Source organism: Arabidopsis lyrata (genome assembly GCF_000004255.2).
Source record: "Arabidopsis lyrata subsp. lyrata unplaced genomic scaffold ARALYscaffold_6, whole genome shotgun sequence".
NCBI lineage: Eukaryota > Viridiplantae > Streptophyta > Magnoliopsida > Brassicales > Brassicaceae > Arabidopsis > Arabidopsis lyrata.
This window is the reverse complement of record NW_003302550.1, coordinates 2,333,372-2,358,088: the sequence shown is the minus strand read 5'-3', so window position 1 is coordinate 2,358,088 and position 24,717 is coordinate 2,333,372. Positions and strand designations below refer to the sequence as shown.

Below are 24,717 nucleotides of genomic sequence, written 5' to 3'. Positions count from 1 at the left end.
CCAATATTTGCACCAGTATCTAAGTTCATGAATCTCAGGCTTTTTCTTTTCCACGCTTTTGTAGCATCCATATGCTGGGTACGCGTAACCCACAAGCAATCTGCAATTTTTCCAAAAATCTAAGAGAAAGAAGAACGAAGACGCCTAAATATTAACACAGATGAATAAAGAGAAGAGAGAAAGAGGGTCTCACATTATGATTCTTGTAATGAAATTTCCGAGCATCTTCGATTCAACTAACAGACTTTAGGGTTGGAGTTTTGAATCAAATCCAAAACCCGGATAAACCGGTTTCTTCAGAGCATAAGACAATAAGAAGAATTAGGTTTCTGAAAAGTTTCAGGAAAGCTGCAAATGAGAGAAAGAGAGATCGTTAAATGGGTGAAATGATTAAAGGAAATGGGAGAGAAGAGAAACAAAGGTTAAGTTTAAGATTGCTTGGAAAAGACGCTTCTTTTATATTTTAGTACTATCTTTTAGAGAAAGTCTCAAGGAAACGTTGCATTCCTTGGGATGCCGAATTTTTATTTGTTTCTTATGCCAAACCGTTGTAACCATTTCGGGTCAAACTCTACCCGAATTATTGTATACACATATCACTAATTGCTTTTTTTTTTTTTCCTCGATCACTAATTGCTTTATCTTCTTCAATTTATATAGGTGAAAAAAAAGGAAAATTGGACATAAAGGATAAATAATTAAGCTATTGTCCATCCATGCATTATAGGACTAAATATCACATATTTCTAATTTATCCTTTGTAGTTGGTTTAACTAGTTTTTCATATAAAATTTAGAACAATTTATAGGCAAATGAAAAAGAAGTCATGAGGATATTTATAATGTCGAAAATATATCGTTTTTGTTACCGTTTTGGATAAATAAAATATGATCAACGAAGTTTAGAATACAGATTCTGAATTTAGAATGTGTATTCTACACATTGCTTATTTTCTATTAAATTTAGATAATGTATTCTATGCACTTTACATGTTCTACGAAATTTAGAACATATTTTTGTTCTACGGTATTTAGATAGCTAATTTCTACGAAATTTAGAATACATATTCTATACTTTGCTCTTTCTTCTAGAAAAAATAGAATATCTTTTCTAAAATTTACCCATGTTCTAAAATTGTTAGAAAACACATTCTTATATTTTTTTATATATTCTACAAAAAATAGAAAACAAATTCTATATAATTTAGAATTTATTTTTAAAAAAGGGAAAATAAATCTTTAAATAAAGAAATTGAATATTGTTAATATTACATCTGATAAAATTGAATATTAAGGTTAAGATTATGTCTACAAATTTTAGATCACGTATTCTCATTAGTTTAGAAATCTTACGTCTACAAATTTTAAAAAATGTATTATGTCTACAAATTTTACGTCTACAATAATCCAACATATGCAAAGAAATCTAGAATTTTACATATATATACAAGCTCCAAAGAAATGAAAAAGTCCAAAAAACTACCAAAAGATAAAATCGAAGAAGTTGACGTCAAAAGAATCGAAGAAGATGTAACCATAAAAAAAAATCAAATAAAAAGAAGATTTGGAATTATCTAGGCAAAAAATTTGGAAAGTAAATAAATATTGTTTTTGCCCTATATTTTTTCCAAATTGCTTTTAGAAAGAAATCTAATTAATTTTGGAAATTTTTTTATAGTTTAGCAAGATTTAAAGAAACTAGAGACAAAATGGGATTTTAATTATATTAAAGCATATATGACCAATATTAAAACATATATGATCAATTATAAATATAGAATGCATAGATGGACAATAATTTAACTATTTATCTTTTATATCCAATTTTCCCAAAAAAAAAAAAGTTTGGATCACCGAACTAAATACATAAAGTTCCCTGTATTTAAATTACCAAAAAAAAAAAAGTTCCCTGTATTTAAATTTTAGAAGTGAAGATATAGGCCCAATGTTTTCAGACCAAAACAATAAAGACAAGATAGAGGCCCAATGATAAGCCCAAAACGATGTCCTACTTATAATTGTTTAGAAACCAAACAGATTACAAGAAAGAGCAAGATGATGAATCATCTTGACATTTCAATGAGATTATGGGATTGCAATTACGAGACAGTGTTGAATCAAAGAAAGCCCTGAAATTCTCGTGAACATCGTCCAAACTTCCAGCTTTTTGGCATTCATGATTAGTGGGTTGAAATCAGACGATGAATAAAACAGAAGCTTAATTAAGAACCAGGGTTTTGTTTTTTAGCTGTCTATCTCCTCCTCTCGAACAAACGAAAGAAGAAGGGCAAGGGAAGGCCACGTGATCCTCACGTGAGAAGACAACTGAAAATGGGCCACTAAATTAGAATTAGGCCCAATTTAAAAGCAGGGCTGCATATAATCCTTGAAGAATTGGGATTCCAGTGCCTTGATGTTAGACGATTTTCTTAGTTACACACCTTCTTCTCTTCAGTGCATACAAAAAATAATCTCAAGATTGTTTAAAGAATATGGACATTTTCTTGAAAATATATTGAAGATGTAGTTGGAAAATTTGTTGTAGCTCATTGTGAGACTGATTGTCTCACTTCCATCTCATTAACAATGTGATATTCTAACACTACCTACTTTTATACGAGCAATAAGTTTGAGACTGTTTCTTGCCAACGATTCTTAAAATCCTTTAAATAAGTTTGGTGATTAATGACAATACTAGAAATTAATAACAACAATTCATGTTTAATTTTCTGACAGTATTGCTCCCCCATATAAATTGATATGAAAGATGTCAGCGAGACTTAGAAAAAAATAGGAGATACAAAGAAAAATATCGAAGCTTAATTAAATGTGTACTGCACTCACAATAAAGAATAGGCATCATAAGATTTCAACTACTCAAGTTTAAATGCATTTATAGAAGCAATAACTAGTTAATTAAGTAGAAGAAACAAATATAGAAATTAAAACTATGACATACCTCTTTAAAGCTTGGTCAAATCTCTTTCGGGTTTTTTTTTTTGTGTTATGTTAGTGGGAAAGATGTTAGGGATCATCTTAAACAACAACATCGGGCAAATTCAATATAGTATAAAAGGCATACCTTACACATATTTTACTGCTAGATATGATTTTTAACTATATATCAGTCATATATATATATATATATATATATAAGATGATCATAACTTGTAGTCGTAGTCTAGTTATTTGAATTAATGTCCTGGTTTCGATTCATGTCCACATCCGTTTGTTGTATGTTATGTTATCGAGAAAGAAAAGTGTTTAAAATTGTTGATAAGTGGATCTGGACACCTAATTTTTCTTAGATATACGACTGTGACAAGCTAGTCCTGATCATGGACACCGAATTGTGTGGGCTAAGACTTTCGTACGTGGACTGACCGTAGAGATATACGTACGTATCTCACTAATATATTACATTTGTAATTATCTTAGATTAGATATGCATGCAGCATGTACCTAAGCATATCTTAATAGTCAGAGAACCCGTCATTAATTAAGGTAGTAGTAATGGACACCACAAGACATGATTGTCAAATTCAAAGTAAGGATGAATTTTGCATGCTTTTTTCGTATTTGTGAACGTGGAATTGCATGCGATAATAGTTTTGCCTTGTATATTTGTTGATCTAATTCATCTTGGTCCTCAAATATCTTTGGTGGGCCTATTGCTTACAAATGGGCCCACACCAAATCTACTACTCCTCTTGTCTCTCTCCCTCGAAACGCCAATTTATCTACTCTCTTTCCCATCACTCATGGCTGCTCGGCATCGATGGTGAAATTCACACATATTATACTTCTCTAATGTCCAACATGAAAATGATTAGATGACTCATTTAGTAGATGGGACTAGTAGTTTTAACATTCAGGAACCGTTCACACAACGATTCTCTAATTCTTAATTAAACCATAAGTCGTAACCACTCTCAATATAAAAAAAAAAAAAAAAACCCACTCTCAATATATATCGATGAATTATAAACCGTAATTCTTGTAACTCTTTTCACAAACGTACACATCAAGAAACTAAAAAAAAATCTATAGACTTTGGTTGATGTCAATTCCAATAACCTAAAAGATGTTAAATACAATCTAGCTGGTTTGGTTCAATGTGGGGTTATAAATTATTAACTCTATGAAGGTAGAACGTTAATCAAAGAACCGGCGATAATTGAGAGAAAAGGAGAGGTAGGAAGCAGGAATTGAATAAGGGAACATGGAGCTTTGAAAGATGAGATTGCTAAAATTGGAAAGCGGCAACAGAAAGGTGGCATTTAGTGAATGATAAGAAGAGAAATGGAGTTCTTTTAAAGACATGCCAAGTAGTGTAATAAACCAAAAAAAAATATAAGAAGAGAAAAAAATAAATTCGTAGCATCATCATGATCATGATAATAATAATTATTTCTTTCTTTCTTTCTTTGAAGAGGTGAGCGAGAAAGAGCAATGAAGGTGGAATTAAATTCGTATTTATAATCTGACGTAACGCTCATTACAATTCTCAACCGTCTCAATTACTATTGCATTTATATTTTGGTTTTAATGATCTCTAAATCTTAACATTTTGAACAGCTGTTATCAAAAATATATATATAAATTTTCAAGCACCTTCCTCTGTTTTTATTTATTTTTAATTTTAATGCTCTGAACTACTTTCCTCTTTGATTTTTAACCAGCTTTCATTTTTTTCACTTCATTGTGTACTTCTTCGTCGGCAATATTTTTTTTAGAGATACGTATAATTTTTATATAATTTAAGTTTTCATGTTTAGAAAAAGCACCTAGATTAGATTTTTCTCACTTTTTTTTGCCATTTGCAAACCTTTGTCTGCTACTGTCTTCTAACCAACCATGCAATTGCTCAGGACAAAATCTTGTTATGGATTCTTTTGCAGGGAAAGGAAAAATTCAGTTTTTAGGCCTGTGATTAGCTACAAACTCTGAAGACTTTTTGAATGAACAGAGAGATCTATCTCGAGTTAACATAAAACAAGAAAAAATTATTTATAAAAAAACAGGAGAATTTCGAGTTTGTGGGGTCAAATGTTACCAAGTGGGACCAAGAAGAAGTTCTTGTCTGATCACTAACCATTTTGATTTTACCATTCTTTCTTTCTTTCTATCTTCTGAAGCGCTTTATCAACAAGTACAAGGAATCTATATAGTTTTCTCTTCAGCTTTTTCTGGGGATTAGGATCAAGCTATATCTTTCACAAGTCAATTTTTTTAGATCTTCCTTTTCGTGATGTGTAAGCAATCTCTCTGCTACGTTAAGAATGTCTACTTTTGTTATAGTCTTACACACATAACCTCTACTTTTCTTTTAGACATCCAAGAAACAGAGTATTAGACGAAAACGGAGATGCCCTAGAAACAGAGCATCCGAAACAGAGTATCAGAAATTCGATGGAGTAGAATACGTAGAAGACAATGACACATGTTTTCACATATATATAAAAATTCTTCTTCCATTAGAGAACTCAAATGGTAGAAAAATGTTAAGAGTAAAGAAAGAGAAAAGTTAGTGCTATTCGCGCTCCACTCTTTTTGAAATTTTCTTGAATAGGGAAACCCTAATTTCATCTCCTACCTTCTCTTCTTGGGGTTTTAGAGTGGAGCGTGATTAGCACTACTCTCATAAAACAACAGCTACATTCGCAGAAAAAACAAAGAGTGAAAAATAAATAAAATAAAACTTAACATAAAAAAAAAAGACAGGATTTTGATTTTACTGGTCCTCAATCAGTTCCTTCGAGTCTTGCGACCAGAGGAAGCAGCGGCTGCGTTTGCGTTTGAGGCGTTTTCATGGAGGAAATCAAGAAGAACGGTGCTTTTGCATTTAGGGCATTTAGGGTCGTCTTCTGAGAGCATAACGTACATGAGACAACGAGGACATCCGACAAGAACCATCGAGGTTGTCTCTGGACTTGTTGAGTATCTCACAGATGGCTCGTCCTGGTTCATCTCCGAAGAGACGCACGAGCTTGGCGGTGATGTCGGTGAAGTCGTCGCAGAGCGGCTTGGAGATCGAACCATCCTCCTTTGGCTTGACGTAGGAGGCGAAAGATTCAACTTCAGTTCCAGCTTTGGACTTCTTCGACTCATCTATAAATTGGATTAAATTTGGTTCAGACAAGAAGAGATTAAGTATAAGTGAGTTTGGTCGGAGAAAATACCTTGAAACTTGCGGATTGAGAAGGAGGGTTCCTGTGATCTCAAAGACTGGTTACTTGGATCACAAAGAAGAGTCTTCTCTCTTATTACTACTGGTGGTTGGATTGCTTCAGCTTAGGCCTTTATATACAAGAAAGAACACAGAGAGAAAATTAAAGGAGGAGATAGATAGATTTTTCATTAAGGCTTAATTTAATTATGAGTGAGAAAGGACTGTGAGAGAGAAAGAGAGAGAATCATAAAGATTGAATTGAAGTATACTACTACTTCAATTGATTGGGGTTAATTGATTTAATTTCTTGCCTCAAGAGTATCGAATTTTAATTACTTTTTTCAACTTCAAACCCGTAATTTAATTTTCTTAAATGTATTTAATAAATACTACACAAGAAAATCTGTAGATATTTGCAGGAATCCAATTCATTGCTTATTAAATAGGAGGAGGAAAAGAACAAGAGAGGTGTTTAATGGCTAATACACAGAAATCAAATTAAATACTCAACAGAACAACCATTATTTATTTTATTTTCTTCATAGGAGTTAATATATGGAACCAAGAAATTAAATGGGCAACCAACTTGAATTAGATGTTTATAATAAAAGTTGAAATTGGAAGAAGAAAAAAATCATAATTTCGAAAGTAAAAATTGTACAGTCAAAGAAATTAAATTGAAATTAAAGAAACACAAACAAAATTAAATGGCAACACACCAGAATTGGTACAGAGAACCCAAATACAATGCAAATATATAAAGTGAACCACCTCCTGGCCTTAGTTTTATTAAAAGTTTTATGAGAGGGGGACAAAAGAATAAATTTTCAGTTTCCAAAACTACCCATGAGTCTTTTCTTAAATCTCAAAATTGCAAACTATTACTACTATATTTTTGGCTTGTTGAAATTTTGGGGACAAGGAAGAAGTTGAGGATGATACGAGACTTGAAACTAAGTAATAAACCCCCATGAAGTATTCCAAGTGGGTCCAAGGTTTGGTAGTCAAATTTTTATGAATAAACCAGTTATATGGGTGGATCTAATAATTAAGCTCTCAATTATGTATATCAGTTAGATATCAAATCATTTGATTGATTATATGAGTTTCACTATACAACTACAACCTAAAGGTCCTAAACAAATAGTTTGGAGAAATTCTTGAGATTTGAATGAATTTGTAAAGTGTGTTGTGCTACTGTTCTCAGTCTCTAGATGATAGATGGTGACTGTCTTGGGTTGTTTACTAATAATGTACAAAGAAGAACCGTACCAAAAGTACCTCAATCTAATACAAAATGGTTAGCTATGTAAACTTGGACATTTGATTTAAAGCAAAATATAAAATTTCAAAGAAAGTTATGGTTGATTGTTTTTTTTTTTTCGTTTTAAATTGATCATTTCTAGAAGTCGAGTATAGTTGATAAAAATATTGGAAGTTTTAACGGTTACAGGAGAAAGAACACTAGACTCATGCTATCAGTCTACTATCATTTCATTTTCTTATAACCAGAAAGCGTTGTAGCAGTACATGCCCATGTCTTACCATAGGTTAAGCACGAACCATTTTCAAAAATGTTTTCGTTTATTTATTTTATGGTAGTATGTTTTTTCATGTAGAGATTTATGTTTTGAGTTTTGACACTTCGACAGGACGCAAAGTGACTACATAATTAATATATCAGTTACTCAAAGGTCAAAATCAAAAGATTGTATACTACTTATATATTCGTAGACGAATGTACATGCATAGGTGTCTTAATCAGAGGAGAAAGAGGATTCGATTAAATGGGTATTAATGTTAATCACGATTCACATAATTATAAAACAAAATAAAAAACTACAAAAATAAAAATAAATATATCGATGCCAAGGTTAGTAAGGGCTACTACACTACAAAATTACTTAGCTTCACACCGAAAGCAATCTACTAATATTTGCAGCGTCACTTAATTTCCCATGTGAAGTTATTTAATGAAATTTGGAAGAACGTTTATTATTTCACTTGTTTAATAAATAGTAGTATAAATTAGGATCTACTACAATTTCTTTTCTTCACGACTTTAAGATAACATATATATCTACTATAACAATCGTAAGAATACGGATATATATCCAACTGCTAGTATTATGAAAGTTGACAACATTACAATTAATTCCATTTAAATAAATTTAATACCATGTTTGGCTGGATTTATACAATTAATGTTAGGCCCGTATGGCCGTATGTAAGAAATCTTAGAGAGTATTAAATGGAAAATCATAAGGTGACTTTTAAATTAACTAGTTTAGCATGATTAAACTAACTACATAAACTATCTTTTTCACCATACATGTAAAGCAATTTATGCTAATATTATTGTTGAATTATTGTCTAATTCAAATTCGTATAATACATGTCATTATTGAATGTGTGGGGAAAGCGGGAGAAGACATTTTTTTTTTTTTGATAAACCCTATCGGCTATCCGGTCGGTTTCGGTAGGAACGCACCGATGTACTACATAGTGGATTGGTCCACCGTGTTAACGGTTAGGTCCTTACGGCCTACCACTGTCTATCCCGAGTTTGGAATGTCTTCCGACTAAGTGTCAGTCCACTATGTAAGAATTTGTGTTTACGAATTGGATGGGACCAATTTTTTTATTTTTTATTTTGTTATGTCTTAGCTTACCTTCTTCCTCGTAAATCTACTTCTTTGTTCTTTGGTCCCATTTTGTTATCTTTCTGTTTTGGCCCAAAATAATCTGACTATACGTTAAATGGAAAGAGCTTCGAATTCGTTACAATAATAATAATAATCCAAGTGGCTAAGTCAAACTATTGTACATTTTAGACGACGAGTAAAGCAGCAGTTTTAAACTCTATCACGATGTCGTAATAAAAAGTTGATAGATGACAAATATAATCATTGGATGTGTAAACTCCTTAGTGAATGGTGGCTATGATTGGTAACCAATTTTAAAGCTGTACAGCTTTGTACAGCTTTGTCAGTTACCGATCACAAAAATTTTATGAAAAGCGGTACACTATAAAAAAAAAAAAACTGTTTTTTGGACAAAAACAAAAGTAAATTAAAACGGTTACGGTTAAATACGGTTACGATTAAATACGGTTATAACGGTTACGGTTAAATACGGTTATAACGGTTACGGTTAAATACGGTTACGGTTATAACGGTTACGGATAATTACAGTTATAGTTATTTGATGACTACAATACGGTTAATATCGGAGGCGAAATCTTACGAGTTACCTAACTTATTATAATACTTTTCATAAAATCAAAAAGTATGTTACAAACCAAATTTTCTTCATTTCGAGTAAAATAACAGTATAACATATTTGTTTGAGAAAAAGACTATTTTTTTTAACGTAGATTTTTTCATATGCGGTATCATTTACTTTTTTGAAAATCTTAATCTAAATATTCGATAATTTTTTTTGCATTATATGGAGTTACAATTATATTTTTAAAGTTTTAACTATGCGGTTAACCATATGGTTAAATAACGGTTTTCATATGTTTACCGTTAATTAACGGTTACGGTTAATATATTTTTTAACTGTAACTAATTATTTTTTACGGTTACGGTTTTTAACCGTTTTATACGGTTACGGTTGAGAAACGGTCCGGTTACGGTACAACATATGGTTACGGTTAGCTTTTGGTCATGCCTAGTAAGCATGACCAAAAGCTAACCATAACCGTATTTTGGATCGTAACTGGACCGTTTTTCAACCGTAACTGTATAAAACGGTTAAAAACCATAACCATTCACCGAAAAACTAGATTAGTTACGGTTAAAAAAAATATACTAACCGTAACCGTTAATATACCGGAAACGTATCAAAACCGTTATTTAACAGAACGATTAGCCGCACGGTTAACCGTATTATTAACCGCATAATTAAACTTTATAAAATATAATTGTAACTATGTATAATGCAAAAAAAAAAAAGTCTCGAATGTTCAGATAAAGATTTCCGAAAAAGTAAATAATACAGCCTATGAAAAAATCTCATTATAAATAATGGTTTTTTTCTCAAACAATTATTTTGGAATGTTATATTGCTCAAAATAAAGAAAAATTTATTTATTATAGGACTAGTAAATTCATATTATTATTCTAACAATAAAATATTGTTCATTCTATATAATCTTATTTTTCATATGTAATTATATACTAAAGTACATTTCTATATAATTTTTTCTTTCTTTCTAGATTCTTAATATTATTTATTATGTGTACCGCTATGATGTTTCCAATCAGAATAAATTTTAAAAATTTGTTCTGCGTTATTTTTTTGTACAGCTTTCGTGTTTTATTCTTTTGTACAGCTTTGCACTATTCCCTAACAGCTAACAGCTCCAGCTAACCGCTCTAGCTAACAGCTAACAGTTTGTTACCAATCAAACCCGGTGTATTCTTAATTTTCTTACCGAGGTTTTTTGGTTTAAGCAATTTTCATATTTTGACATTACGATCGGATACAAATCATGGTTAGACACGACAACAACAGTAGTACAAACTATTAAATTACAAACCCAAATCATGTTCAGATCGATTGTTTCTGTTAATGAGAAATGAGTTTGCAAAATAGTACTACATATACTTCAAAGAAAATAAGCAAAGCGAGCATTAGCAATTCGGCTCCTTTCAATAAATTGGGTACCCTTAATTGCACCAATCAATGTGCAACTTGATATCACATGCATCAAAGATCATACTATCATTGTGAAGATCGTATCTTTCAACACAAGGACATAAAAACAATCTTCTTAACAATCTTTTTTTCTATGGCATGTCAATTGGATATCAAACCGCCAAGTATAGGTATTCTCTCTTTTTATTTTTATTTTTCATTTTTACAGTGCATGAGAATTCATTCATTCAATAACAATATTGGTTAAAACAGTTAAACAACTTAATTGACTTTCATCGCCCATCATTGGCTATAAAAAATCATTTAGTTGACTTGTCGAATTAATAACATTCGTGTAAACGACGTGGGCACACTTACAAACACTAATGCTTACTTGTTTTGTTGTATTTTTTTATGATGGGTTACTAATGCTGACTTTAGGGTTTAGTTATATAGTTATTCCCCTTGAAAAAAGGTTACTTGTTATACCTCGCTCCTCGCGTCAACCAAAGAAGAATTAAAAAAACCAACGTGATCTCACCAAAAGATACAATTGTAAATGTCATCATTCGAATCGAACTCTGATTTGGTTTCTAGTAAAACTTTAACAGACATTAGTATTGAATTTTTGAGTTTAGGTTCATGCATTTCATTTTTTTTGCCATAAGACCAACACAAAATATTAATGGTTGTATCTTTACTTACACCGCCAGTGAAGATGTAGCTCTCTCGCACTTTCAGCCAGCCGTTACTTAAAGCATTCAAAACATTAGCTTAAGGTCAAATTATCCCCTATATTTAACCTATATATAAAATCAAGATATCTTCCATATTCAACGAAACGAGAGATGTTAATAATTATATAGAACTATATATATGTTGACAAATCATGCATATGGAAGTACATAAATAAGTAAATAACGATGCGTGGAAAATGGACCAGTGAGGATCATAAAGATAGAAACGATAACAACGGATCTATTTCATGTGGTGTAAAACACCAAAACTCTTAAATAATTAATAGTCAAAACATGTTATGAAGATTGACAAAGTAATTTACATAGTTTATCTCTACTTCAGAGTTAGCATATTGAGTTTTTGAGTCGATTCACTTCAGTTCGATTTGAATAGTTATATCCATCTAAGATTTTACAATTCCTTTAGTTTTTTTTTTTGGGATATGTCAAACCTCATAGACTTGCACAAATATTGATTTGACTAATATATTCAAGTAAAAAAATAAATTAACAATAACTTTTTGCTAGATTTGATCGGAATGTATTTGAAATAACTATAATGTTTGATTATTTCAAGTTTTTTTTCTGCTTCTTCTAGTTTATTGATCAACCTCAAATGGATCTACATACATTGGCTTGAGCATAAGGATTTACATGGGGAATACTTATACTTAAACTAGAACAATTTGGATTTGGAACAAAATACTCAGTAAGTAAAATTTTCACGAGTTTTTGGCTTCTTCTATTTTTTTGTGTGTCCTATTTTTTGCAGACGCTGGTCTTCCCATAAATGTCCAAGTTATTGAGTCCACCAATTAGTGCCACACTTTCATTATAATGATAAAAATACAAGAAAATAAAAATAAACCAAATGTCATGCCTTAGCTATACATACTTGATGTACTTCACACAGGACCACTCTTCTTTGATTTCTCCTTCAAATTACAGAATCTTCAAGTGTAGTGCTTAGAAAGAGGGGCTACGGTATTAGATTGATCAAGAATCTGGATTTACACTTGAAGCCTATGGAGGATTACTGAGTAAAAGCACTAACCTGCACACACACCATGATTGTGATTCAGAATACAGTACTTTTGATCAAGTAGAGTGAAACCTTTTATCTTCAAGCAAATAAGTACTTCCCTTCATTATATCTCTGGCCAGCTTATAAAAGTTCTCAGCTACCTCTTAACTCTCTTCTGATCTATTGAAATCTCTAAAGTAAAAGGTCGAGAGTCGAGACAGCAAGCAAAGCACTCGTGAAACATGATGAATGTAGTAGCTGATCAACTAACAATGAAATTCATATGGAAAATTAATTTTAATAAGCCTGGCCCAGATAATAATTTAGAAACCATGCGCCATATTGTGTCTTAATCATATCTAATAAAACCGATATCTCCTAGTGTATCAAATTAGTTGGCAACTTAATTCTAGCCATCCACCATATCTAAAGCCTAAATTAATAGGTAATTCCAAGATTCATCAATAGTAACTCTTAAGTCAATGAATGCTTTCAAATCATGCATCACTACACAGAAAGATGTACTAGGGGTAAAGAATGTACCTGTAATATGGACTAAACACCTGTTACCAGCAGCTGATCAAGCTCAGTTTCTAGCTCCGTTAACTCAACCTGATTTTCATTTCTGCATTGCAGCAACTGCCTCCTTAGATCTCGGACCAGCTCGTTAAGCTTCTGAATTTTCTTTTCTTGAGATAGAATTTTCTGCCACAAATAGACATTCATATTATCATTAGATCATACTATGACGCATATCCTTTGGCAATCAAATAGTTTAGTAAAGTTAACTACGAGTGTGGAATTTCAGATAACTATGCTTGATATACTTTTTCTTTCTGCGAATGCATCACTTGGAGAACTCAAGATTGGGATATGCTCAAAGGGATGGGATGAAGTTGGAAACTAGCCTTTATTGTTTTCCCAAGACTATATTTAACAGTGACACAGCAGAAAGCAGATGGAGCTCGCATATCAGAAAAAAAAAAAAAAAACATATCACAAAGTTGCTTTTAGAGAGCTTCAGAAGAATAGACCTTGAGCTCTAAAGACAAAACTACATCTGGAGTGAGTTGCTGAAGTGACATGTACGAAAATGCAGAGATGCAGCTTTACTACGTCTAAAAGTTTGTAAAAACCAAACTAAACAAAACAAAACTGCAGAGTAAGACAAACAGTCCACAGTGACAAGTAAAATGAAGAAGCAATTAGACTTAGAGTGAAAACAGATAGACTCTGTTTCAACATCTAAACAAACTAAGTAATAAACTGATACAAAATGTGTCTCAGCGAAGGTACTGGACAAATTAAGTATCAGTTTAAGAACCCATCTCCTTCCTTATACACAACAACTCTATATTGTTTGAATTCCACCAAAGAGGTAGAGACATCAAAATGAATAAAAAAACAAACCTTTTCTTGCACAGAATCTTTGCCTTGTGGTATATGAGGTTGGTCTTTATCTGAAAGAACCAGAGGACGACTTGTCTCAGCTTCACTCTCAACTTGTTCATTCCACTCAAACTGAGAAGTCAACACAATGAACATAAGAACAAACAAAAGCACCCACGATCTCGTCATCTTGCAAGTAATGGTCTTTTTTTATTGGCTTGCCTTTAACCTGCTGCATAACCAAACACCACAACTCAAAATCACAAACTAAGAACTGTAGAAAGATCCAAATCACAGTAATCTTTAAACATTCTTTTCACACGAACTGTAAGAAAGGATTAAACTTTCACATTCCAAAATCTCTGAATCAAGCCAAGAAGATTTCTCTTCCAATAAAGGAAGAATAACAATTCTCTGCTCTGATTAAACATTACAAAAGAGCTTAGCTTTACTAGTTTTGGTATATATTATCGGCCACAAAGTCAAAACAGAAGTATAGATTCGATGAGAACAAAGACGATTTGCAATTAAGTTTTCTATATATGTAAACTAATTAGACTCACCAGTCAAAATCTGAAAGCATGAATCTTCTCTAGTTGTGCTCTTCGTGTTTGCCTTTCAGTATCTTTCTTACAATTTTCGTTTTTTATGTTCTTTTGAGTTTTTCAACTCCACAACTTTATTATATTTACTTTGCTTCTTCGAGATCAACGAAAGTAATGGGGTAAATTAAGAATATTTAGATTTTTAAGGGGTGAAGTTGTAAATTTATAGAAGTGAAAGATCAAACAAATAATAGAAGATCAAGAGACGAAACCTGCCGGAGAAGAGGAGAAAAAACCCGGCGAAAATGGGAAATTCGAATTCGTCGTCTTCTGTTGATCATCGCTTCACTTCTGCTTCCAGGTCTACATCGGAACCAATCTCACCTTCGCTCTCTAGTTTCTCAATTCGAAATCGATCTTATCAATTGTGTGTTTGTTTTGTTGCAGAGCTTTTACTCAGAAGAAGCTCGATGATCTCAAATCTCTCTCCGTCTCCCTCGCTTCCAAGTCCCAGAGCAATGACCAATACGTCTCGTATCCTGTTTTCCAGGTTTTGACGATTTTTGTGTTCTGTTCTTATCTGGTTTCAGTGGTTGATGTTTGAATTAAGAGCTTCACGATGTGTGTTGGATTCGATTTTGGCAGGAGTATTTTGGTCTGAGTGGTTCTTTAGGAGAAAGGATCTTTGAGATGGTCACTCAACACAGGAAAGATGATAAATTGACTTTTGAAGATCTTGTTATTGCTAAGGTAACAACGCTTGTCTTTTTATCCTCTTAATCATTGCTTTCTTCTTCTGAGCTTTTGAAGATCCTTATAATGCAGAGTTCAATTCGATTTGTATTTCTGGGATTGTTGTGTTGAACTCAATTCTTGTTGCTTTTTAGGCAACCTACGAGAAAGGAACTGATGATGAGATTGCTGAGTTTATTTACCAGACTTTGGATGTAAATGGCAATGGGGTCTTGACAAGGTATCGATCTTGTGGATTCAAGTTTCTTTGTGTGATCCAAGTTCCATTACTGGGTCTCTTGATGAGCTTAACAACTCATTTGGATAGAAACTGAATTGAGATTCTTAGATTAGATGGTTATTCTGGTAGTGTGACATATTCTAGTATGTATTCAGGCCTGATTTAGAGTCGGTACTGGTGGTGATTTTGAAGAGTGTGTTCTCCACTGAAAGTTCTGATGCGGAATCAAGTGATTACAAAGAGATGGTGGATGCGTTACTCAATGCCGCTACTTTCTCAAAATCCGATGGTGGTTCTGAAAAAGGAATGTCTTTTGAGGATTTCAGAAGCTGGTGCTCTCTCGTTCCAACCATCAGAAAGTTCCTCGGAAGCTTGCTTATGCCCCCGAGTACAGGTTTATCCTTTGTCTTCTCTCGTCTTAACTCAGTTCTTGTTGACATATTTGGAAAAAAATTTCCTTATTTTAAATTTTTTTTTTCCTCTGAACCTTGTTATAGTGAGACCTGGATATCAAGTCCCGCATCTGCTTTATGAAGATAGTGTGAGTTCAGATAGGCTACTATTAAAGAAGGAATACGCTTGGCATATTGGAGGAGCTCTTCCTCACCACGAGCTTGTAGAGTGGAAGCTGCTGTATCACAGTTCCTTACACGGTCAAAGCTTCAACACATTCCTCGGACACACATCGTGAGTGGTTTTCCAATTCAACTACGCTTATCCTTGCTTGCAACTTAACTAAGTAATAATCAAGACACGACTAGTTTTGTTGCTAATTTAAATTATCATGTAGAAACACTGGTATGTCGTCATCTGTGCTAATCATCAAAGACGCAGAGGGATGTGTGTACGGAGGATACGCCTCTCAACCTTGGGAGAGGTATAGCGATTTCTATGGAGACATGAAGTCTTTTCTTTTCCAGGTAAACCCTAAAGCAGCCATTTACCGACCAACTGGAGCAAACAACAACATTCAATGGGTATGCCTCTACAGAGGCTCTGATACTTCTATATATGAGGATTATAAATAAGCATATTGTAACATATGTAAACTCTCGCAGTGTGCTACGAATTTCACATCGGAGAACATTCCAAATGGGATAGGATTTGGAGGTAAAATCAATCACTTTGGTCTGTTTATATCAGCAAGCTTCGACCAAGGCCAGACATTTGAATGCACAACATTTGGTAGCCCGAGCCTTTCCAAGACGAGCAGAATACAGCCAGAAGTGATAGAATGCTGGGGAGTCGTTCAGGCCTCAAACGAACAAGACACCAAACATAACGCTACGAAAGGTACTGTTCTAGAGAGATTTAAGGAAGATCGTAACATGCTCAAACTAGTCGGCATGGCAGGCAATTCAAATGATTGATAGAGGATTTTGGTTCTGAGATTCAATCTTAGATATACACTAAACGTTTGTATACATTTCGAGTGTGAGTGTGCAAATACATTATGTACATTATGATTCATACCAGTTCCATTTCACTTGAATCACATCAAAATCTAAATTGGTTAACCAAATTAGAGCTTCATCTACCAATTTTGGGATGTATATTCACCTAAATTTCATCTAAAGAAGTAAACAATATATGAAATCTGACAATTGCAAAATAAAGTAGAGAAATTTATCCAGCAAAATAAGTGACATTAAAGCATATAGTAGAGCATAGAAATTCAAGATCCAACAAAAAAAGGCACAAACAAAAATTTGCAGATAAAAGACACTAAGAAACCACACATCTGAAAGATGATGATTGATTTGATCGATGGACACTCTAGTACCTCCTTCCACGACCCAATCCAAATGCAGCAACCGGAGCAGCAGCGGCTGGATCCACCTTAACAACACCTGGTAGCTCAGACATTCCCAAGGAAGCAAGCATCTCAAGCGTCTCCTTATCGACCTCGATGTGATCGGTTTTAATGGCGGATTCGTCAGGGACAAAGTCCATACGGCGCTCACGCTCTTCCTCCTGAAGCTTGAGGGAGATTCCACGGACAGGTCCCTTTTGGATCCTCTTCATGAGATGAGTGGAGAAACCAGCGATCTTGTTGCGGAGTCTCTTCGATGGGATGATTGCGACTTCTTCGAGGATCTTCTTGTTCGTGTGGAAATCAAGAGTCATGCGAGAGTAGTACTTCTCGATCACCTGACGAGATGATTTCTTCACAGTCTTCGTGCGAACGCGACCCATTTTTTGGTTGTGATTTGGGGGTTACGAAACTTCCTCAGTCTCTCTCTGCTTCTGAGTACCGGCTGAGATTAGGGTTAGGGTTTTGTGGATCAGAAACTGTTTAAATATGGGGAAGTGGAAGGGCAAAATCGTATTATCGTTGTTAACTTTAGAATTTGCAAATTGTAACGAAGCCCAATCTTGAAGAGAAGAGTCCGTTAAAGAATCTGGAAATAGCCCATTACATGTTTGGAGATTCTGGGAATGGCCCAGTAAGTGTTTGAAGATTCTGGGAATGGCCCATTATGTGTTTGAACATCCAAGAACAAACATTACTTTTGTGAAAAAATATTACCAACTTTATCTGGTTAAAAAAAAAAAAAAGATGTTGGATTGACAAAAAGAAAATGAAAAATGTACCAAAATATTTATAGTGAAGTCAGAAACTCAAGGATTTAGTTTTCTTTCTAAGAATTTAACGATCTTTTAAAAACTAAACTCTGCAATTTAGTTAGTTGAATGGCAACATTTGGGAGAAGATCGGAGTATATGTCAATTAAGAATTTTACACAAACCAATAAACTCATCTTAATTTGTTAATAAAGTCTTATTTTTACTTATTTAATCATCTATTATGTTGAAATTTGTTCTCACTACTAATTAGGTGTGTAACATGAACTGTCTCCAGATATTGGAATTTGTTTCCATCTAAAAATCACTAAATTTAAAATATGAATCTGGAAATTAATGTTGTTGGTGCTAAACTGTCTAAGTCTAAGATATCGGCTGCATACAACTTTAGTCTGTGGAACAGTGCAGATCAAAATTTATTTTATATTAATTATATAAGAAAAATAAAAAGAAAAAAGTGTGGTCCTCTCTCACTCATCCAGGCCAGTTTTGTTTAGAATAATAAGAAAATACAGCAAGAGTTTTGGTCCCCTGCTTTAGGAGCTATCAATATATTAGTCGACGATAAGTTTTTCACACATATCTATAATATGCAAATGCAAAAAATTATGTTGTCATTAGATTCTATATATTAGCACTCAATGCGTTTCTTAGTTACCTATACAGTCTTTGTTTTAAGTTCACTTTTGATGCATTAGTTCTAATATTCTTATAACCTAAGACCATGAGTTGAAACTTATATTAATTTCTAGTGATCCATCAAAAACCGAATATTTTACTTACCATGCATATATGATTGAAATTTTGAAATCATGATTGTGAAAGTAATGATTTGAATCACACAATCTCTAAACACTTATAGTGAATTACTTCAACCACCTCAACCACTAAACAACTAACTAACTATCTCTCAAAATAGATAGTTTATTACTTATAAAGTGGCCTACTATCTGTTATTATACCGAAATACACTCTTAGGAAAGTACAAGTACTTCATCTAAAACGTAAGAATATAGAATCTTAAAATATTATACTATAAATATTGTGAATCAATTACCTCGATTCCTGTCGACGTACCTATAACCTATTTCTATAATCCAAGATATACGCCATTGGTTTCAACTTGAATGATAAGCCAATTAACAAGTGAATCCTCTATTAATATTATTGTATTTCGAAAGTACTCACTCATTACGAAATCACGAACAACTAAAGAACAAGAGGGAACACAGTTTTAAGAAGAAAATAAAGAGATGATGCTATTTTACTAGGGGATCGAGAAAATATCATGAATGTATAGGAATAATAAGAATATAAAATAGCAACTTACCCGAAGCTCAGTGAAGCTTCTCGCACCACTTTCCAAAAATAACAAAGAAAGGTTGTCGTTTTGAGACATTTATTTAAAGAAACTTGCAGATTATAGAAACCCTCCACGATTTTCATCGCAGATACCGCTCCTTCCTCCTGTATTTTTTTTCTTTTCTTCGAGGGAGTATTAGATATGCACTACGTTATTCGTGTGTGTAACCATTTGGTCGTATTAGTGCCTGTGTGTGTAACAATTTGCACATAAAATAATACATACGACTTCATTAGTACATTTCACGTACTGACGTACCACCAAGAAAATTTATTGCTTGGAAAACTTAGAGAGGTATCCACTACTTCGCCGATTATATAGCCGTAAATATGTATTTTATGTATCAGATAAGAGATAATCAGAAAGTTGTTATTTCTCATTAAGCGTAAAAGTGTTTACATGTACAGTATATATAGTGAATAAAATTACATGTGAGTAAAAACTATTTACATGTATTACTATACTCTAATATCCCTCCCTCAAGTCGAATTCTTCAAGAAGGAAGAAAGAGACTTGAAAAAGCATATCTTGACATGAGCATCTTGAATGTCTTGGGAGGTAGAGCTTTAGTAAACAGATCAGCCAGTTGATTATCCGTAGTAACATGCAACAAATTCAGAAAACCAGCTTTGTACCTATCACGAACAATGTGACAATCTATCTCTATGTGTTTGGTGCGTTCGTGAAAGACTGAATTTGAAGCAATCTGAATGGCTGCAGTGCTATCACAGTAGAGATTTGCTGGGCCAGTAACTTGAACATGAAGATCCTTTAGCAATTGACTCAGCCAAAGTAATTCACACGTTGTATCAGCTAAGGCTCTGTATTCTGATTCAGCACTACTACGTGAGGCAGTTTGTTGCTTTCTGGATTTCCATGAGATCAAAGAAGAACCAAAGAAAACACAGAAGCCAGTAGTAGAACGGCGTGAATCTTGACAAGTTGCCCAATCTGCGTTTGAAAAAGCTTGTAGTCTGAATTCAGAGTTTGCAGCATAGAACAGACCACGCCCTGGATCTCCTTTTAAGTATCTGATAATACGATGAGCTGCTTGTAAATGTTGAGTCCTTGGTTGAGAGAGATATTGACTCAGTTTGTGGACAGCAAAAGTAATGTCAGCTCTTGTAATAGTAAGATACAGCAGCTTGCCAATGAGAGCTCTGTATACTGTGGCATCAGGTAATAAGTCACCACTTTCAGCATGTAAATGTATATCAGAGTCCATTGGTGTTGCCACTGGCTTGCAACCTAGAAGACCAACACTTTCCAACAAATCCAAAGTGTATTTCCGTTGACAAACGGAGATTCCATTCTTGTTTCTAGCAATTTCAAGTCCAAGAAAGTACTTAACTGGACCAAGATCTTTGAGTTTAAAAGCAGTGGACAAAATATTCTTCAAATCTGAGACGGCTTGATCACTGTTACTAGCAATAAGGATATCATCCACATACACTAGTAAAGCAAGAAAAGTGTTACCCACTTGCCGTACAAAAAGTGTGTGATCTGACTGAGATTGAGTAAAACCATTCACCAATAACACATCTGAAAATTTCTTGTTCCACTGTCTTGAAGCTTGTTTTAACCCATAGAGTGATTTGTGGAGTTTCCAAACTGCTTTTGGAGGCAAGCTTTCACCAGGAGGTGGTGTGTAACCTGGTGGCAACTCCATGTAAATCTCTTCATCAAGATCACCATGCAAAAAAGCATTTGTAACATCCATTTGAGTTAGAGACCAGTTGTGTTTGGCAGCCAAATCCAGTAATAATTTGACTGTAACAAGCTTTGCTACTGGAGAGAATGTATCAATATAATCCACTCCTTCTTGTTGAGTATAACCCTTAGCAACCAATCTAGCTCTGTATCTGTCAATAGTCCCATCAGCATGATGCTTTATCCTGTAAACCCATCTGCAGCCAATGGGCTTCTTTCCTTCAGGCAATGTGACCACAGAGAATGTACCAGTGTTAACACACGTTTGTAGTTCTTCATTCATAGGTCCATGCCACTTTTCAGACTTGATAGCCTCAGCAAAATTTTTTGGTTCTGACTCCGCAGAAATGTTGAAAATGAATTGTTGATAGTGATCATTCAGCTGAGAGTAATCAAGTACCGTTTGCAATGGATGGGAAGTATTACCACTGTCATTAGGGATGTGTCGTACAAGATTGCAGTGATAATCAGCCAAATAAGTTGGCTTACGAGTGTTCCTCTTAGGCCTGTTTCCATCAACAAGAATAGTAGAATCTGATTCTACTGAGACATTACTGTTATCAGATAAAACTTCAGGAATAAGATGAGGAATGGAAGAAGAAGATGATGATGAATCAGGAATAGGAAGAGGAAGTATAGTAGAAGAGAAAATATCAATGGTGGAAGAAGAGAGATTAGAAGACTGAAAAGGAAAGATATCCTCATGAAATAAAACATTTCTTGAGATTGAAATGGAATGAGTTTCAAGATCAAGGACTTTATAACCTTTGTATCCAGAAGGGTAACCAAGAAAAACTGAGGGTGTTGCTCTAGGAGAGAATTTGTGTCTATCTTTTGGATAGGTAGACACATAACAAAGACAACCAAAACTTTTAAGATTTGAATAATTTGGTTTCTTTTGGAGTAATAGTTCATAAGGAGTTTTATTTTGGAGAAGAGTTGAAGGAGTTCTGTTTATGAGAAAGACAGAAGTGCGAACACAATCTGACCAATATTGTAATGGCACATTAGATTGAAAAAGAAGAGCCCTGGCCACATTTAGAATGTGTTGATGTTTTCTCTCCACAACCGAATTTTGTTGTGGTGTATCAACACAAGAAAAGTAATGAAATATTCCTTTGGATTGAAGAAGAGAAGTAAAAGAAAGTTCAGGGGCATTGTCTGAACGAATGGCTTTGATTTTACTAGAAAATTGTGTTTCAACAGTTTGTATAAAAGTGGGAAAGACTTTTAAAACATCACTTTTTGATTTCAAGAGATAAACCCAAGTTACTCTAGTGCAATCATCCACTATAGTAAGAAAATAACGAAAGCCTTCAACTGAAACAACAGAGAAAGGACCCCAAACATCCAAATGTATAAGATCAAAAGGTTTCTGAGACAGATTATTAAGAAAAGGAAAAGGTAAACGTTTCTGTTTTGCAAGATGACATGTCTGACAATGTGACCAATCTTTAAGTTTTGTTTTTGAAAGAGAAAGATCTTCAGAAAGAGCTTGAATCTTGGGAAAAGATGGATGACCCAGTCTTGAATGCCAAAGAGAACTAGAATCAGAAACAGTGAGATTGCAAATGGAAGAAGATGGAGCTTGAGATGATGAAGATGAAGTTGCAGGATCCAGAAAATAAAGTTTATTCTCAAGATGACCTTTACCAATCATCAAGCCCCGAGTAAGCTCCTGAATTGTGCAAAAGGAAGGGAAAAAATTAACTGAGTATGCACAATGTTGAAGAAGTGAACTGACACTGATGAGATTAAGATGAAAAGATGGAATGAAAAGGACATTTTTAAGAAGAAGTTTATCTGATAACAAAACAGTTCCAGATTGGTTGATAACAATCTGAGAACTATTAGGCAATTTCACAGTAGTATCAGGAATACTATTAATGTCAGCAAACAAGTTTAAGTTGCAACACACGTGAGTAGTGGCACCAGAGTCAATAATCCATGCATTAAAATTAAGGCATGGTTCTGAGAGGGTTGTGCAAATGATGTTACCTGCAGAAGTAGAGGAATATGTGACACCAGGAGTCTCAGAAATGCTTGGCATAGAACAGGTGGATTTGGTAGTCAATTGAGAAGCTAACTGTGCAATCTGCTCAGATGATAGCTGAGCCAAAGCATTAGACACTTGGTGAAAATGATCGTGTACCGCAGGAGATGTTGTAATAACATTGCCAACCATATTATCTCTTGATTCTTTCTGACTCTGCATTCGTGCCTGATGAGGGATGAATTGTTGACCATGTTGTTGTTGCTGCTGTTGTTGAGGAGCAAAAATAGGTCGAGACTGAAACTGCTTTGGAGCAAAAGTAGGAGCAACATTCTGATTACCATAGGATTGAGAACCATAAGACTGAGCTGGAGACTTGTAACCAAGTGGATAACCATGAAGTTTGTAACACTTGGTAACAATATGTCCCTGCAACCCACAGTAAGTACAAATGGGACGTTGCTTAGGTCGATAACCACCTGAAACAGCGCCAACAACTTCAGAAGAACCAGAGCAATCATTAAGGACTGGATTGTGCTGGAAATTTTGATCATAAGAAGATGGAGCCTGCTGAGAACTCATCTGAAAAACTACACCACCAGCCTGAGGAGTTTGCTTGATTTCCTGTTGATGTTCATGTTGAATCACCAGATTCAATGTTTTTTCCAAATCAGGCAAAGGATCACGCATGATGATAGATTCTCTGACATTTTCATATGATTCATTGAGACCAAATAGAAACTTAATCACAAAGTTTCTCTCAAAAAGTTCCATCCATTTACTATTCAGATCACAATCACAGCCACCACATTGACAAATAGGAAAATCTTGAGCACTTTTCACTTCTTCCCAAATCGTAACCAGTTTTGTGTAAAAAGTATTAACATCCAAAGAACCTTGACGAAGTCCAGCAAGTTTTTGTTCAATTCGATAGAGTCTAGGAACATTGTTTTGCTGGTAGATCTTCAATAATTTTTGCCAAATACCATGTGCAGTCTTCACATATAACACGCTTTGGCCTATAGTTTTGGAAACAGAGTTCATGAGCCAAGAGCGTACCACATCATTAACTCTGGACCAAGTCGCTGCATCTTTATGGCCATCATCGGGTTTAGGAAGACTACCATCAACAAAACAAAGCTTATTACGACCGTTTAACGCCATGAGCATCGATTGATACCATGATCCAAAATCGCTAGCGCCAGTAAGACGATCTGACACCAACACCAAACCAGAATGATCATTATTAGTGAGAAAATAAGGATTGTCATAGGAATCGCGAGTCGTATTCGCCATTGAAACGAAGCCGAGATAACGCGAAGCTTAACAAACGAAAAAAAAATGAAAAAGAGCAATCGGAGCTCAAAAAAGTTGAAACAAAGCTCGATCCGAAACAATCGGAGATCGATTCAAAGAAAAACAAGCTCAAATCATGAAGATCGAAGCTCGAAGATGAAGCAAGGAATGAGAAATCGAGTTGCGGAAGGAGAGCGAATATGCTCTGATACCATATCAGATAAGAGATAATCAGAAAGTTGTTATTTCTCATTAAGCGTAAAAGTGTTTACATGTACAGTATATA

The 24,717-nt window shown here is 34.1% G+C and overlaps 5 protein-coding genes across 8 annotated transcripts in view; 1 reads left to right on the top strand and 4 right to left on the bottom strand.

Annotated features, from left to right (window-relative positions):
* LOC110227524 (putative HVA22-like protein g) overlaps positions 1 to 620 on the bottom strand; it is a 1,631-nt gene extending 1,011 nt beyond the window's left edge. The window contains exons 1-2 of the mRNA XM_021021924.1: positions 194 to 620; positions 3 to 100 (exon numbers count right to left, since the gene is read on the bottom strand). Of these exons, the coding sequence (XP_020877583.1) occupies positions 3 to 100; positions 194 to 225 (130 nt within the window). The 5' untranslated portion in view covers positions 226 to 620. The remainder of the gene's footprint in view (positions 1 to 2; positions 101 to 193) is intronic.
* A 4,778-nt stretch (positions 621 to 5,398) lies between these two features.
* Positions 5,399 to 6,537, bottom strand: LOC9307279. The gene is made up of 2 exons (XM_021023849.1): positions 6,182 to 6,537; positions 5,399 to 6,110 (listed from the first exon to the last, which is right to left on the bottom strand). Exon 2 carries the CDS (start codon positions 6,108 to 6,110, stop codon positions 5,748 to 5,750), a length of 363 nt encoding a protein of 120 aa, XP_020879508.1. The 5' UTR covers positions 6,182 to 6,537; the 3' UTR covers positions 5,399 to 5,747.
* Positions 6,538 to 12,119: 5,582 nt separating this feature from the next.
* On the bottom strand, positions 12,120 to 14,632 carry LOC9309314. Of its 3 annotated transcripts, none has more exons than XM_021020398.1 (4): positions 14,529 to 14,632; positions 13,987 to 14,197; positions 13,120 to 13,281; positions 12,120 to 12,842 (listed from the first exon to the last, which is right to left on the bottom strand). In XM_021020398.1, exons 2-3 carry the CDS (start codon positions 14,152 to 14,154, stop codon positions 13,132 to 13,134), a joined length of 318 nt encoding a protein of 105 aa, XP_020876057.1. In that variant the 5' UTR covers positions 14,155 to 14,197; positions 14,529 to 14,632; the 3' UTR covers positions 12,120 to 12,842; positions 13,120 to 13,131. The 3 variants fall into 3 exon arrangements, with proteins under 3 accessions (XP_020876057.1, XP_020876056.1, XP_002871208.1); XM_021020397.1 differs by having other exon boundaries at positions 12,334 to 12,606; positions 14,529 to 14,631; XM_002871162.2 differs by having other exon boundaries at positions 12,334 to 12,606; positions 13,987 to 14,194; positions 14,529 to 14,612.
* Positions 14,633 to 14,644: 12 nt separating this feature from the next.
* LOC9307278 (TLD domain-containing protein 1) lies at positions 14,645 to 17,005 on the top strand. 2 transcript variants are annotated; one of them, XM_002873199.2, is made up of 8 exons: positions 14,645 to 14,871; positions 14,958 to 15,060; positions 15,156 to 15,260; positions 15,398 to 15,483; positions 15,639 to 15,877; positions 15,981 to 16,170; positions 16,274 to 16,460; positions 16,542 to 17,005. In XM_002873199.2, the coding sequence occupies exons 1-8, from the start codon at positions 14,816 to 14,818 to the stop codon at positions 16,851 to 16,853; spliced, it is 1,278 nt and encodes a 425-aa protein (XP_002873245.1). In that variant the 5' UTR covers positions 14,645 to 14,815; the 3' UTR covers positions 16,854 to 17,005. The 2 variants fall into 2 exon arrangements, with proteins under 2 accessions (XP_002873245.1, XP_020875990.1); XM_021020331.1 differs by lacking the exons at positions 14,645 to 14,871; positions 15,156 to 15,260; positions 15,398 to 15,483 and having other exon boundaries at positions 14,981 to 15,060.
* Positions 17,006 to 17,097: 92 nt separating this feature from the next.
* Positions 17,098 to 17,764, bottom strand: LOC9309313 (40S ribosomal protein S17-4). The gene has a single exon (XM_002871161.2). The coding sequence runs from the start codon at positions 17,677 to 17,679 to the stop codon at positions 17,260 to 17,262; it is 420 nt and encodes a 139-aa protein (XP_002871207.1). The 5' UTR covers positions 17,680 to 17,764; the 3' UTR covers positions 17,098 to 17,259.
* Between the last annotated feature and the right edge of the window lie 6,953 nt (positions 17,765 to 24,717).